The following is a 15,989-nucleotide window of genomic DNA, read 5'->3' as shown; positions in this document are numbered from 1 at the left end:
ATAATAAAGAATTTTTTTAAATTTATTTTGATAGGTTTTCTGACTCTGATCAAAAAAGTGTCATTAGTTATCTCATTATAAAATTATAGTAAAGCATGGCGGACAAATTGCAAAAAAAAAACTAGGTGACTGAACAATTTTTTAGGCTCTACAAAAATTTCCCTGAAGAAAAATGTCTAAAATGATGTTTCTTTTGACTTTTTCAAGACATGCTGACCCCCTTTCATGTTGGCAGATATGCTGCTATAAATTCCAAATGTTTTGTGCTTCTTTCAGCCGGCAATTTATTAACTCTACACAGAGAAAATTTTAGATGCTGATAGCAATTTTTTAGTCGACATGGCGAGCTGGGATTTGTCCAGCCCTGTACTAAAACAAAACATTCCCCTCTGCAAATATCCCACATGCATTTCTGGCTTTCTAGGACAAGCATTAATTATTTTTTGCATAGTACAGTCGACACTCATTATAATGATCCTCCATCGTTCCATCAAAAATGGGCGTGATATTGGGTGGTTGTTATATCAAAAAGTAAACATAAAGGATATTTTTATTTCGAAAGAATTTGGAATTTATCCCAAACATCGTTGTAATGGAATGGTCGCTATAATGTGAGGACTTTATAACGAGCATCGACCGCGCTATCTTTCTTATCAAGCACAACTCTGGTCTATTGTTATGGTCCATGGGCGGAGATTGCCCCCTCCCCAGAGTCAAAGGTGGAATCGACGGATCTAATGTATATATGTATATATGAATTGACATCATCATCATCGTGCCCCCCCCCCAAACTTCCAAGTCAATCTCCGCCTATGTTATGGTCTACTGATGATTGAGTTATGACGGAAATGTGCGTATGTGTTTTAGGCCTACAGTCTGAGAGAGTATCTAGTGTTGTGTGTTGAATATTTGTACCCATTGTATGGCAGTTGCTCTCTGCAGCAAGAATTTCTAACGAGGAGATCGGCTCACATTAACGCATCAAATTTTTTTTTTTTTTGGGAAACATAGAAAATAAACTTCAGCCGACCACCACTGTGACACTGGTGGGGTTTAAACCCAGGTCCTTGTGATGTGAAATATCATAGTACTAGATCTCTCTATCATGAGACCCCCCAGGGCTTTGCCCATGCTTTAAAACAACAGCGCTAATTGTTAAGATGACCCTGGTTATGGCCAATGCCCGAAGGCTAGGCACTTCACAAGGTGGCCACTATCTGGTCATCCACTTTATGAAGTGGCCGATTTGTGGCACCAATGGAGAAGTGGCCAGACTTCGCCTGTAACATACGTACAATTTCACGAGTGAATAATATGATATATGGCGCTTACAAATAAAACTCTGGTCGCAATTTTAACAGCTAATTTATCCACATTTTTTTTTTCAACATACTAAAAAAACCGGTTGTGAATTTACAATGTAAATAATTAAACGTTTAAATTTACGCCAAACTCACCGCCTTCGCGCGTATCGAAGGTTTCGGTCCATTTTTTTCGAATTTCTTGTCACAATCAACTTTTGGCGACTCATCTTTTTTAGTGGGCAGTGCATCTGACACGTTGACACGGTCGCTCATCGCTTGTTTAACGCGATCGTCGTTTTTGTCGGGCAGTTGCTTGTCCGTTGCATCGCTACACGTCTTTTTCGTCGCAACTGAAGGAGATTTTGAGGAATTCATTTCGTCTTTCTATGGTGTCCTCAAATCCACCGGCGATAAAACAATACCTCATACACTACAAAATGCATTTGTATAAAAAAAAATGTAAATTAAATGTCCCTTTTTTCAGACATAAACAAGTTTTTCGACCAAGCTGAGCGTTCTGGTCTGTCCGCCTGGATCTCCAATTTGAATCTTAAGCCCCTTTTCTTAGGAGCAGGTTTTTTTGCGACGCGTACAACGCGACATGCCGTGCACTGACCATAGGAAAAGCAGTATGACTGTCTTCCAATCACTGAGCTTCCAACAGACGCCTCACGCCGTAGCTTCACGTTGGGCATGATTGGCCGACTGGTTTTGGAGTAGTCAAATGCGTCGTACGCCGCGTGTTTCACCAATCGGCGTTTTTGTTATGTTTAAGTCGGGTTTTCCTAGGTGTAGGATTTCTGCGTCGTGTGCAGCGTGATAGGGGATTGATTGGAAACCTGAAATTCACGTTTTTTTTTTCTTTAACCAATCAGCGTTCCCACGCAGCATGCACCGTAGAAAACCTGCTCTTAGGAAAGCCCGGTTTAAATTGAAAGATTTCAGAAGATCGCTATGCTTTTGTGTGTTTCCTAGCGTGGCGCATCAGCATTTCTGTCGTCTGCGTATCAAACACCAGCTATAGAAAGGTGTTGGCATATCTCAATTCAAGCGTTTGATTTCTGTGCAAACACAACAACAACGCAAAGATCGGCGAAACGCGCGGCGTGAGACGTATTTCACTGCTCCGGCCAATCCCGCCCGACGCAAAGCGCTGGCATGAGGCATCGTGCGCTCTGAAGGGAAACAACCTTTCCTATTGGTTAGGGAACGCCGTGTCGCGTTGAATGATTCACGTTGTACGCGGCGCAAAAAAAAAAAAAAATCCCTGCTCTGAGGAAAAACAGGACTTTACCCTAGAGATTTACTGTCCCCTCAAATATAAAAATTAAACAATTACTCCTTAATCTCCTTATTCATATTTTTTTCATAATATAAAAATTCATCATAATTATCAGTTTAATCTTGACCCCATTTCGTGAGTTCTCCTTGAACCATTGAGTCATTACCTGTAACCGTGATGTAATGAAAATGTAGTTATCAAAAAAATTTATCTTTTTTTTTTATTAAAAAAATATATATGAATTTATCAGTGCTATAGACACTGATTAAAAAAGCACTTTATGTTTATTTTGAGCGGTGATTTTGCCTAGATGATATTGATTCATTGCTGATAAGTTTTAATACTAACAGTAATGCGCCGATTTTTGCTCGGTGTTGTTGGTTGTTGATAGTAAACAAATGATCAAGCCTGTGAAGTGTGAGTATTTATATGGATGGATAATTATTACTAGGGGCCGGATTATATGCATTAAAAAAAGTGGCAAAATATGTAGTTAAAGTATGCAATTATGCAACCAAAAAAGTAAAAATATGAACTAAAAATTAAAACAAGATACACGGAAGACTGGATGTTGTGAAGATATTTATTATTTGAGATGTTAATTTTTTTAAGGAAGGAAAAACTCATCTCTGCCTCTACCGGGAGTCGAACCCGGGTCCCTCGATTGCCGGACGAGTGCTGTGACGTAGATGAGTTTTTCCTTCCTTAAAAAAAATTAACATCTCAAATAATAAATATCTTCACAACATCCAGTCTTCTGTATATCTTGTATTAACAAGTGAAGAGCGACATTCATGTCATATATATATATATAGCCATCTGGTGGCTCGTCGTCCATGAGCTATTGGCTGATCGGTTCCGTTGGGCACATATATACGCTCTAGCGAAGGAAAATCTCTATCTCCTCTGTAGCTTAGTAGTCAGAGCACTCGTCCGGCAATCGAGGGACCCGGGTTCGACTCCCGGTAGAGGCAGAGATGAGTTTTTCCTTCCTTAAAAAAATTAGCATCTCAAATAATAAATATCTTCACAACATACAGTCTTCCGTATATCTTGTATTAACAAGTGAAGAGCGACATTCATGTCATAAAAATTAAGAAAATATATACTTATAAAAAACGTGAAATATGCATTCAAAATTTTCAGTTATCCATATCATGCAGGAAATTACACATTTCAGAAGCATATTTTATATTTTTGCATATGCATTTACGGAACATATCGTTTTGAAAATAACTTAAAGCATTTATGACAAGAAAGTAGCTCTGCTAACAAATAACTGTCAAACTGAAATGAATTATCTTATCTGAGAATTGCATGCATGTCAAAACATAAAATTTAATAGTATAATCTATTTTGTCGTTGTATTGATAATTTTTTCTTTGGCGAGGGAAATTCCCAAAAGCATGATGAAAAAGTCTCCAAAAATAAAGTGGAGTCAAGCTTTCGTACGGCTTTCTTGCCAAGGAAAAAATTGTTAACACATTGCCGAAAGGTAACTATAGCTGTTAAAAAAAGGGGGGGAAAATGAATGACAAAAACAGTAACGCTTTCAGAACTAAGTAAGGGATCAAGATGAAAAATAAGACATTTTGAACAAAAAAGGGATTCAAATGAAAAATATAACATCCTAGACTATAGCCTATAGGGATTGTAAATAATAAAAACCAGGACTCTCTTTAAAAAAAAAACATTCTTCCTTATATACGCCGTATTTTAATGTGTAGCCTATAAAGGATCCTCTCATTTTTTGGACTTGTCGGAAAGAAGTTGAAAAGATGCATCTATAATACTATCCATGTATAAGAAATCCCTTTTATGTTTGGGACCAGATTTTTGGCAAAAAAAGGAGTTCCTTATACATGTTAAAATATGGTAAATATTCTCTGGAATAGATAATCATGTTTTTATAAACCCTCATTTACTCCTCACAAGTTTTGGTGGACTTGACTCATCACTATGGAAAAGTTTGAAAGAAAGGAACATATTATTTCTATGGCTCCCTTTAAAGAAAGAGCTTGATAATAGCTATAGGCAGAGATAGACTTAGAAGTTTGGGAAAGGGCATGATCAGGGCCGCAACTAAGGGGGAGCAGATGGGTCCCGGGCGCTGGACCAGAGGGGGCGCAAATTTTATTCTCAAACCTCTCCAACATTACAAAGGGGTGCCAAAATGTCACTTGCCCTGGGTGACGAAGCATCTAGTTGCGGCCCTGGGCATGATAATGATGTCAATTTATATATACACATATACATTAGATCGGTCGACACCACCCTGGGTGGAGATATGGGGGGGGGGGGGGAATGCCTCCCATATCTCCACCCATGATAACAGCATATTTTCATATATTCAAAGATGACCATCAAAGCCTTATGCACCAAATTAGAATAGCTTAAGTAACGAAAGTTACACTGAGGAAGTTAATTTGCCAATTAAGTTACAAACATTAGGGAACTGTTTTAGCTGACCCTGATTTCTACATGGAGCTCCACTAATTTAGAGCTTCAAATTTAAAACTATTTTTGTTGATCTGCAATACATATAGTTCTGTTATTAGGAAAAGGCTAACTATTTTAACAGTTGCTCTAATTAGACTAAATCATAGTTTCCCAACCTTTTTTGTCCCATCAACCCCTTCAGAAATTTTTTTCTCCCATCACACCCCCCCCCCCAACGCAATGTAACCCATAGGATCCTATGTTATACCCGTACCTTCTACCACCCTCCTGAAACATCCCATCGCCCACGCTGGGAATCACTTGTCTAAATTAAAAATAACTAGTATAAATCACTAGTGTACCATGTATTTTACCATAATAAGGTAGACTAAAAACTCAGTTAAAAATTCAGTTTTTTTCTTGTTATGTATAAATTTTGCTAATATTGGGATTTTAATTCATATTTTAATAAATTTTATATTACTTTGAATTTGTGTAAGATTTCTCAATATTGCACATTGAAAGTGATGTCATTTTGCTTAAGTCATTGCTCCGCTTAAGCAGTCATAATTTTTTTATAACGTGAGTGATGACTTATTAAGGTTTTACTGTAGTACTATGGTCAGAGTAAAGAAATCTCTCTGGGTTCAATATAAACAATGAGTGTGGGATTAAAATTATAATGGCCAGTATGCAAAAAATTAATAAGAATGGAAATGTGAAATGTACAGCCTTTATTAGAAATTGTTGCTTGTGGCATTTGATAATGTTATCTTTCATTGCTATCTAAATGATAACTTATTTGTTCTGCTTTCAGAATATATCTGACGATTAAAGATGAATAACGCAGAATCCCCAGATCGTATCGAATACATAAAAACGGAAGGGGAGCTAAAGGACTGGGCAAATGAAGAAGTTCAAGAGCTGAACAGTTCCTTAAAAATTTGTTGCATTCCTTTGCCAAGAAGACTGTATGTGCTTTTCAAATATGTTGCTCCAGCTTTCATCCTTTTTGTTAGTTTTCTAGCTGATGTGTACAGTGATGTTGCTGTGGCCATTCGCCATTACATCGATGGGCATTATTGGTGGTTTGGTTTGACTGTCTTGTTCATATGTGCTCCAGCTGTTATGTTCATCATTAATGCTATTCTGCAGTTGGTGATCAATTCCAAAGTCAATGTACCAAGAAAATTTCTATGGGTTATTTTATACATCTTTACAGGTGCTGGATTTCTTCTTTGGCCTCTATGGAGGTATGTGGTTTTTGCCATGTATAAATTGGTCATATTATAGCAAAAATAATGAGTTTGCTTCACTATTTAAACTTTTATTTTGTCACATTTTTCTTTCATGAAAAATTATTGTATATCCTATACATCAAATTTTTTTTAACCCTTCAAGTTGGTATTTGAATGGCCCATGTACTATCCTGTAGGATGGTAATTTAATAACGCAAACTTAACATTTCAGAAATAACAGTGAACATTGGCACACACAGTGTTTTGCATGACATTCATAACTCGCATCATCATCAAAAAAGTTGCAGCAATGACGACACATACATTACATCTCTTATCGACTTGAAGGGTTGAAATGAAGGAAGTAATTTTTCTGTTGTAATTTGATTTTACTAATGTATTTTTTCATTTAAAATTGCCAATAATTTCTTTTTTCCTTCTCTTTGTAATTTAGCTATATGAAAAGACTTTATTATGTAGTCCGGGCATTATTTGACAAAGACAGAAGTGTAGAGCATCTCGAGAAATTTCATGGAGCTGGGGAGAGCAAGGATAACTTGCAAAAGTTATTCAAAGCTTTTCTGCAATCGGCTCCTCAGTTGCTGTTGCAGTTGTATATAATATTCTCCACTCCAAAAGCATTGGATATTCATACAAGTAAATACCATACTCATTTAATCAGTTTTACCGTATTTAAACTAATTACATTAGGGCACGTCAAATCCCAGATTACGTGGTGACAAAAGAATTGGCATTGGTGCTTTTCCAGCTTTTTCAGACAGTGATATTGCAGAAAAGGAAAATCTTGTGTTTCATTTTTCTATCAGGTGTATTTGAAAAGCATAAATGTGTGTATAAAAAAATGTAATTAATAATTATGATTCTGATTTGACAATAATTAGTTAATTAAAAAATTAATTTTATAATGTAAGCAATTTTGTAATTAATATAATTTATTTTATTAATTGTAATTAATTGATGTTAAATTTTCAATTAAAAATTGCATGTGGAATTTTTTGAATATTTGACTGGAAAACATGGAAAAGTCAAGGAAATTTCTTTACGAAAACAAGTATAAACCCTGCCCATTTGATCCATAGATCTGAATTTTTTCCATCTGAATTTCATGGTGTGAATTTATTTGTGCTACATATTATTTGCAGCTTTTCTTTTTCTCCCTCGAGAGGTTAGGATAGAAATAAAGGAATAAAATAATAAAAATCAATGCCAATTCAATCAGTAAAATTTACTTATCAGAAAATAAAAATATATTTTGTCTTGATCATATATATATTTATATTTTTGATTGATCATCCTGTCAGGATTGACAGGACAGATTGAATATGATCAACAATATACTAATACATATTATATGACAAGAATGTCGCTCTCCACTTGTTAATACAAGATATACAGAAGACTGGATGTTGTGAAGATATTTATTATTTGAGATGTTAATTAACATCTCAAATAATAAATATCTTCACAACATCCAGTCTTCTGTATATCTTGTAATACATATTAGTATTTCCAATGTGTATGAAACTTTTTCATTTTACACCAGAAAAAACTGATTTCTGTACTTTATGTTCAATTTTAATTTTATGTGGTAAGCTAATGTTTTGCTTCTTTTTTGTTTCTCCTTGACAGTTGCAGCTCAGGTGTTTGCCATAATATGTTCGCTCAATGCAATGACTGTTGTAGTCGTTCATTTTGAAGTGAACAGTAAGCATCACCCAAGCCAAGCTCCTAGTGCTCAACAAAGACAAGAAGTTGGAGATCTTTGCCTGGTTATAATTGAGTATGCATGGTGGTTTTGCTCGATAACATCCAGGATCCTTGCTCTAGCTTTTTTTGCTTCTGTTTTCACATATTGGGTGTTTTTAATTTGTGCTATCCATGCCCTGACAGTATTTGCATGTTTGTTCTTCACACCTCCAAGTTATTCATGGAAGAATCTTGTAGTATCAGTTTTCATGGGGTTTGTTTACATATTTTGTTTTATTGAGTATAAAGTTGATTTTGGTATGCTAGGACGCATCATAGGCTTATACACTCTGTATTACGCATTCACATTCATTCAGAATATATGCATGGTCTTATCAGCTTATTATCTCTCAAGTACAGATCATTGGTATCATTTGCCTATTACTGTGAGTCACTTTATTCTATTTTTCCTAGGTATAATCCTCATGCTTTTTTATCTAGGATTGCTGAGGCCATTTTATTTGAGATTCCTCAGGGACAGAAATAAAGCTCCTAATGCATGATATGAAGCGCTCTAATGCACTACGAATTTTAGCTCATACCTTCCTCATCGTCACAATGTTGTTATTTGTGTTAAAGTTTCATGCCTTGTTTTTTAAATAATTTTTTGCTGGTCTCAGTGGTTGGAAATGACAGGTGTCTCTTGGGAAGAAGAAAAGAAAATGCTCAAACATTATGTTCTTGTATATTTGAGCTATATTAAATTTTTCGTCAGCTACTTGTTTCTTGATACTGCCTATTTTCAACAACACTTTTACCGTCATTAAGCCAAGTAAACATTCATATAGACTGAGAAAATTTTAGAAATAAAATGATTCAGGTGTTGAGAATTAACATTGAATTAACATGATTTTGAACCACTTTTTAATTTTGTTGAGTAGCTGTCATAATTTTTTCTGTCTTCTCAGAACCATCTGAGCATTTCTTGATTGTGCCAACATGTGAATTTTTAAAAGTTTTAAGTTAATAAGTATGAGCATATACACACACAAACCTTATGGCAATGATTCCTTCGATTTGAAATAATCAAAATTTAATTTTCCCTTGTATCATATTTCTGTTCATAAATCAATTGCAGAGCATAACAATTTATAAAATAATCAGTTCATGCTTTTAATAATGAATTAAATATCTCTTAAATGAAGCTTTTATTGTAAAGTTATACAATAAATCTAGAGCTTAGGTTACTTCATTGTTTATATATCATTGAAAAAAAATTTTTTTGCAAAAAGAATTAATATTTTTCATTGGTTTTATAAAAATTTTCAAGCATTCAACAAATACATTATAATGTAATGAGTGTAAGAAGCAACATAAATTCTATTTCAAATTTAACTTTATTTTCAAATTTTAATAATAAAAATAATCAAATTTATTTCTTGTGACAAATCCTTTGGGTGTGTCACTTATTTAAATTAATCTGTTTGAAAGTGTGATTTTTATTTAATTTTTTTTAAATAGATTGGTGAATTTTTGAAAACTCCATGAAAATCAGAATGAGGAACTCTAGAACATATTTTCCATTGATATAGAGCGGAGGGCTTTAATTGTGTGGGTATGAAGGAACATACAAAAAAATGTTTAAAGAAATTTCAAAGATCCAAAATTTCATTTTATTCAATTTATATGTTTTTAATTTTAGGTAGAATGTGTTTATTTTTACTTTTTTGGTATTTTAATGTGTTTCCCCCCTCCCCCATGTTTTTTTTTTTTTTTTTGAGCAGAGAGAAGTATGATTTGTACATATCATGTCTCAAAATGATGCTGAGACCAGTAATTAAACAGATTTGTTTGTAATACTTATTAATAAGTATTTATATTAGTTTCAAATGTTTGGTTTATTTTTTATTTTAAGAATAAAAGACTGATGTAGTATATGAATAGGTATAGAAAGAAATATAAGCTGAGCTTTCTAATTATTGCTGAAGTTTGGCTGCCAAGGGTATAGTTCTGTATTAATTGACAAAGAGCTGAAAATGTGCTTTCAAAGTTGATCATCTTTACTCATGCTGAACATATTAAACTACAGAACTCTGACATTAAATTTTTATGCGAGTATAACTTGCAGACAGGTTTGCTGACTGTTTCGCCTTCACATATATAACTTCTCAGTAGTATGTTCTAATATAGGTTTGTTACCCTGTTCTTTTGTGTCAGTTATTTTGCTTGATATGCTAGTTACTATGCAACTTTTGTACACGTTGCCTTAAAGATGCTCCCTTAGCAAATATCTTGCCACCTGTTATTAGCTTGTTAGAAAATTTAAAAGTTTTATTTTTCATGTAAGAAAATTTTTCTGATAGAATATTTGCTGTACAATATAATTTCTCGTGTTTGTATTATTATGTTTGTTCAGAAGGTCATGGTAGAAAATTACGAAGCTGTGAAAAAGGATTGTTATTTCATCCACTTATAAATCATTGTATGCCTGCATAAGTGAATTAATTTTTACCTTTCATAATATGTTTGGAACGTATTATTATTGCAGAGGAAAAAAGAAAAAATCTTTCATGCATGCTCAATGCAATAGGAAATATGTTTATGAAGAGAATTATTTCTATACAAAATATACTAAAATATTTTATTTTATGACTGAATGTGGAATATTGAATGTTAATTTAAAAGAAATATCAGTTTGTGACGATCTGTAACCAGTCTAAATCATAGATCTTTGAAAATGATCTCTCTGATGTCACATATAGCATACAGTCATTTCTTGCCTATAATTCTGCACAAGTTGAATTTCACTACTTTGAAAAAAGTCGTCTTGCAATATACACTGACATGTCCTATGTATGCAGATTTTTCATTTCATGGAAGTTGAAGACCATGACTACCATCACTGTGCAACTGAATGTAGGCAAAACAAGACAACGAAAAAAGTTTAAAAGATTTATTTGAATGAGTTGTCGGACATTGAGTGGAATATATCCAGAAATTCTTACTATGAATTACCTTCTTCATTGCTTCATATAAAGTTGTTAAATTGTTTATCATTTTTGCCTTTTAAAAAAGCAATTTTTTATTGTTTAACATGTCACACTCGAATCATTGATGTTGCCCCCCCCCCCAACCTCTGCCCATCTTCAGAAGGCTGAAATTTTAAAGCATACAGATGAATTGTTGGTCAGTGTTTTCAAAGGAAAAAAATTGTAATTCTGCTGCTCATTCCTGTTAGCGAATCTGTTACCTTTTGAAAATAGAGAAAAAATACTTCAAAAAAATTTTTGTGAAGAAAATATTCTATATACATTTTATGTATTCAAAAAAATATTCAGTTTTTTATCCAACATTTATGAAAGAAAAAGTGTAGATATGCTGAGGTCTACAATCTGCACTAAGCAATTTGAATGTTATAGGCAGGAATTTACATTACCTCTTTTTTTATTTTTGTTAAAAAAATTTGTAAAAAAAAAAAATGAATAAAGTGTTTACTTGCTGAAACACTTAAACAAAACACAAACAAACTAAAACACTCAAATTCAATACACATCTTGTGAGGACACTTACAAGGTCATTCATGCATAGTTTGGGGAATTGCCATGCTTTGTTTAAGATGGAATTCCATCCTTACATTGCTTTTATATGACATTGAGCTTGATCCAAATGTTCAATCTTCGTCCCTCCTGTGAAATCTTTCATTGTCAGAGAGTGTTTCATTCCTTTTATTGGTTGTATTGAATATAGTTGATTCTTTATATTTTTCTTTGGTGTTAATCAATATCTATGTGTGAGCTTAGAAAATGTTTTATTCTTTAGAACTCTTTATTATTTTTTCCCAAGTATTTTATATATAAATATGTGTTTCTGTGTGCTTGTGTTGTGCAGGTTGTTATAATTGTTTTTTTCATTTGTTCAAAGTTTTTAAAAATTTGATTTCTTTTTTTGATCTTAATTGATCTTAAAGAATTTTGTTTTTCATCATAGCAAATTGTGAAATACAAAATACCAAATTTTCAACTAAAAACACTGAGAAAATTCAGGTTTGTAGCCACAATATTAAACTTTAAAAGCAAGAAAATGAAACCAACATAGAACTTGTAAAGAAATATGAGTGATAAAAAAATTTAATGGTGTGTGTGTTGAAGAAAACAACAGTGCTGTATCTTAGAATGGAAGTGACTATAAAAATAGCTTCCCCTGTCAATCAACTTCAATTTTATTTTTTTGTTTTGAACTTATTTCTGAAAATTTATCTAGTTTTAAAAAGAATTTTTTAATCTCTAAAGGTTTTCAAAATCTTAATGAAGACTTTTGAAACCTCTCATTATATATATGGAAAAGAATATTCTCAAAAATTCGAAGAATATACTCGAACTAAAAGTTTTCATTATGATGTGATTATGCCAAAAATTGTTTTGTTTTAAATGTTTCTGGCAATGAAAACTCAATTATATTTCATAATATTAAAAAAAATAGTAACCTGTTTTTAATTATTTAAAAAGGGAAATTAATATTCTCGAATACTCTCGATTTTCTCCAATTTTTACATCTTGGAGAATACTCTCACCTCACACCTTTAGGTTTATTGAATTTTTTTTTTGTCTTTATAATTTTCTGTAAAATCTGTAATGTGTGGTAGCCACAAAAGACTAATGAGGAAAATGGGTGAAAGTGCAATTTTTTTTCAACTCCAGCTGAAAGTTTGTTGCCATTCTTGCCTTTTTTCCTTGATAGTTTTTGAGTCGTAAATTTCATTAAATTTTCAATATTTTTAGCTTCAAAATTCTGAAAACATTTTATGTATTTTTGCGAAACATCAAATGAATGAGAGAGATTTTCTAAAAATCTTCTATATCCTTTAACCATATAGTACTTTTTCCTGCGTATAATCCACATCTGCAAATTTTGCTAATTTGAGGGACAAAGTTCCTTCAAGAGAGTCCACAGCAGCTACGTTTAATGTGTGAAGAAAACATCACAATGTTAATGTTCTTAATTTATATAATTGTGTGGGAAACAAAAACACTACTAACCTTTTAATTTGAATTTACTTAATGCAGGGTACATTTTCGTTAGATCTTGAGGTTGGCGTTCTTATAGTGATATGTAATCACCACAAATTACTACCACTATCACCACCAATAAAATCTTGAACAGTAGATTGGTTTGTTGGCCACATTTTTAGAAGAAATGCCTTTTCTTCCATAAACCATCTGCTTATTCTTAAAACAAAATGTGGGTTATTTAAGAAATATATTTATTTTCACCTTCCAAACCTCTGAGGAAAAGGTAGCTGCCTGCAATCTATCATAATAAATTCCAATTGTTTTAATGTACAATCTGTGGATTAATATGCAGGAAATTATGACATTTCGAAAAATTTACTGGAAATTTTATAATTTATGTATTGGATGGACATAGTCAAAAAAAAAATTCTGAATGGTGGTTTGAAATTTTCCTCCTACTGATAATCTGTATTAAATTTACAAAACCTCAAACTAGATACAAACTACACTTTATTCAAATGAGCTGACATACTTTATCTGTAATCTAGAATTAGTTTTTTTACAACCAAAATCATTTTGAAAATTGGTATATACAATTTAAATATCAGTATTAATACAAAAGTCGCAGTGAGAAAATTGAAGAATCGCACAATTACTGGCACATTATTATGCCATTTTTTTAAAAGCAATAATACATTAGCTAATTAGTCCAGAAAGAACTTGCTTGTGCTTTTTCCTTTTTCCACTATGGACTGATAAGACAATTTATTCCCGCCCTACTTGATTGAAAAACGAATGGAAAATCGATTACATGTATTGCGTGATGTCATTTTATCCATGTTTTGTATGTGTGACTTTTAATGTGTACAAATATATTGTGTACGTGCGTGTGTATAGTATTATGCAATATACCCTTCCATAACAGGTTTTACTTGTTTGAATTTTTTTCACTTGTGACTGCACAAGATGTGCCAATGTGAATTTTAATTAAGTATTAAATGTATTTGGGTTGTGGTACCTATTATATAAAGGTCTAATTGTGATTTCAATGTTTTTTTGTGTGTGTGTTCTGCATAATATTGCTCACTTGTAACTGATGAAATTATACATCATCTATTTTGTGTGATAGATCATAAATTTTATTTTAAGATTTATCAGGTTGATTTACAGTTACAGTTGACCTGCAAATGGATCTTGACAAAATTAAAGGCGCAGTGAAACCCCCCCCCCCCCTACTGCCACCCCCCAGTTAAATTAAATATATATTATATATTTATATATATTATATATATTTAAATATATATTATATATTTAATATATGCATTTTGTTGCCCTTCTTAATTGTCATTCTGAGATACAGTCATGGACATTATTTTCATTATTTGATCCATTAGGTTGGAGCTCCTGTATGGACACTAGGGCCTGACAAAAAAAAAATTTGGCATCAACCAAATTTCTCAAAAGCCAGGCATGGGTTTTATCTCTAGAAGAAGGGGTCCTAAAAATAATGTTCTTTGCGACATTTCCTGGACTCTATGGTTCATTCTCTTGTTGGAGACCACACTGTCATGAAATCAGAAAATTTTCTGTCATTTTTAGACTCTAGCAATCGCATATAGAAAATTTTAGACCCCAATACATATTTTCTAATTGCTATGGCAGCCTGGGTGCCTGAGATTTGTAGAACCCTGATGGACACAAACATTCATTGTTGAAGTATTCTGTAATAAAGCTGTTTCTCATATAGTTTCAAAAGTTAATTTTTTGCTCTTGCAGTGAATTCAAAGCCACAGCCTATTCAGTAATATTTTTTTTTCTGACTTCAGGAGATTTTAATGAATTCCTATAAAAAGAAATTGTGTTCTTATTTTTTATTGCAGTTAATTTTTTTTTGGATAATGCCTTATGTTTAATCAGTATTATTATAAAACTTTTGATAAGTATAAAAATTCTTATCATTGAAATGTTACCTAGAGATCTTTGAGTTAAATGCCTTTCAAATATTTACGTAGGAAACTTTGGCTGCTCTCTGGAGAAAGGCATGTCCCACAGTTTTAAAATCCCTTTTATATAGAATCAACATTTACATAAATGATGAAAATTAATCACATGCTTGCAATAGCAAATACGTTCTATAATATGAAAAATTAAAAAGAAACATTTTAATATATCCTTAAACTACACTCGTTGTAAATGGATCAAGAGCTTATAGTAGCTTACTGAATCACTTTCTGCACGAGGGAAAAGTTCTTTTTTTCTATCGTACATATAGAAAGGTATATTTCCAACTATTTGCACATTAATACTCGGATTAATACTCATTCAAGTTATCACTCAATTGATGGGGGTAATTGTAGGTACAAAATTAAATTTCCAGTTTCTCTTACCAGAAACTGGTGTTTTTGTCTCTGTATTTCCTGCTGCTTTTGATGGTTTGAGCTCAGAAGCTATGAATTCCTCGCTGATGATACCACATGCAGGTCATCGATCTGATATTTCTGTGCTTGCACGAAAAAATTATGCATACATTTATTTTCTTCTGGGATTATTTTGTAAATTTTTTTGACTTAGTTCTGTATGAAGATTTTTTTTTTGTTTGTTTTTTGTGCTTTTTAAGTTATCCAGTGATAGTACAAAGTATTTTGTTTTATTATTTTGATACTTGTGAATCGTTTTTACTACTGCAAGTTTTTACTTCCATTTTCCCTGATATTGTGGATGTGTGCTAGTGATGAGAATTTGTAAAATTTTGTGATTGTTGTTAGTTGAATATTTTATTGTATACCTTAAGTATGCTGCCTTTATATACAAAAGTTTCTTATACAATGGAAAGCAATAGGTTTAAAGGGCAGAAAATTGTAGTTTTATAGTTAAGCTATTCCTTGCTACAGAATAAAATGATTGGCTTTCAGTATATTGTTTTCATTCAATTTTTAGACCTCAAGAAATACACTAATGTGATGCAATCCTTTTCAAAGATATATGCATGTTGATTTATTTTGAGTTTTTG

General features: G+C 32.5%; 2 protein-coding genes across 3 annotated transcripts in view; one reads left to right on the top strand and one right to left on the bottom strand.

Annotated features, from left to right (window-relative positions):
* The window catches only part of rt (Protein O-mannosyltransferase rt), a 30,538-nt gene extending 28,597 nt beyond the window's left edge, over window positions 1-1,941 (bottom strand). Inside the window, exon 1 of one of the 2 annotated variants that reach the window (XM_089231231.1) lies at window positions 1,458-1,941. In XM_089231231.1, the coding sequence (XP_089087357.1) occupies window positions 1,458-1,679 (222 nt within the window). In that variant the 5' untranslated portion in view covers window positions 1,680-1,941. The remainder of the gene's footprint in view (window positions 1-1,457) is intronic. The other variant, XM_089231232.1, reaches the window with a different exon arrangement.
* An 809-nt stretch (window positions 1,942-2,750) lies between these two features.
* LOC149087010 (XK-related protein 6-like) lies at window positions 2,751-11,425 on the top strand. The gene is made up of 4 exons (XM_089231230.1): window positions 2,751-3,003; window positions 5,843-6,278; window positions 6,718-6,920; window positions 7,914-11,425. The coding sequence occupies exons 2-4, from the start codon at window positions 5,863-5,865 to the stop codon at window positions 8,531-8,533; spliced, it is 1,239 nt and encodes a 412-aa protein (XP_089087356.1). The 5' UTR covers window positions 2,751-3,003; window positions 5,843-5,862; the 3' UTR covers window positions 8,534-11,425.
* Window positions 11,426-15,989: the final 4,564 nt, after the last annotated feature.

The sequence above is a fragment of the Pholcus phalangioides genome, unplaced genomic scaffold (genome assembly GCF_987345545.1).
Source record: "Pholcus phalangioides strain wild (caught in Gottingen) unplaced genomic scaffold, Ppha-v1.0 ptg000004l_1, whole genome shotgun sequence".
NCBI classification, from domain to species: Eukaryota; Metazoa; Arthropoda; class Arachnida; order Araneae; family Pholcidae; genus Pholcus; species Pholcus phalangioides.
Note: the sequence above shows the minus strand (reverse complement) of the source record. Positions and strands in the feature narration are given on the sequence as shown.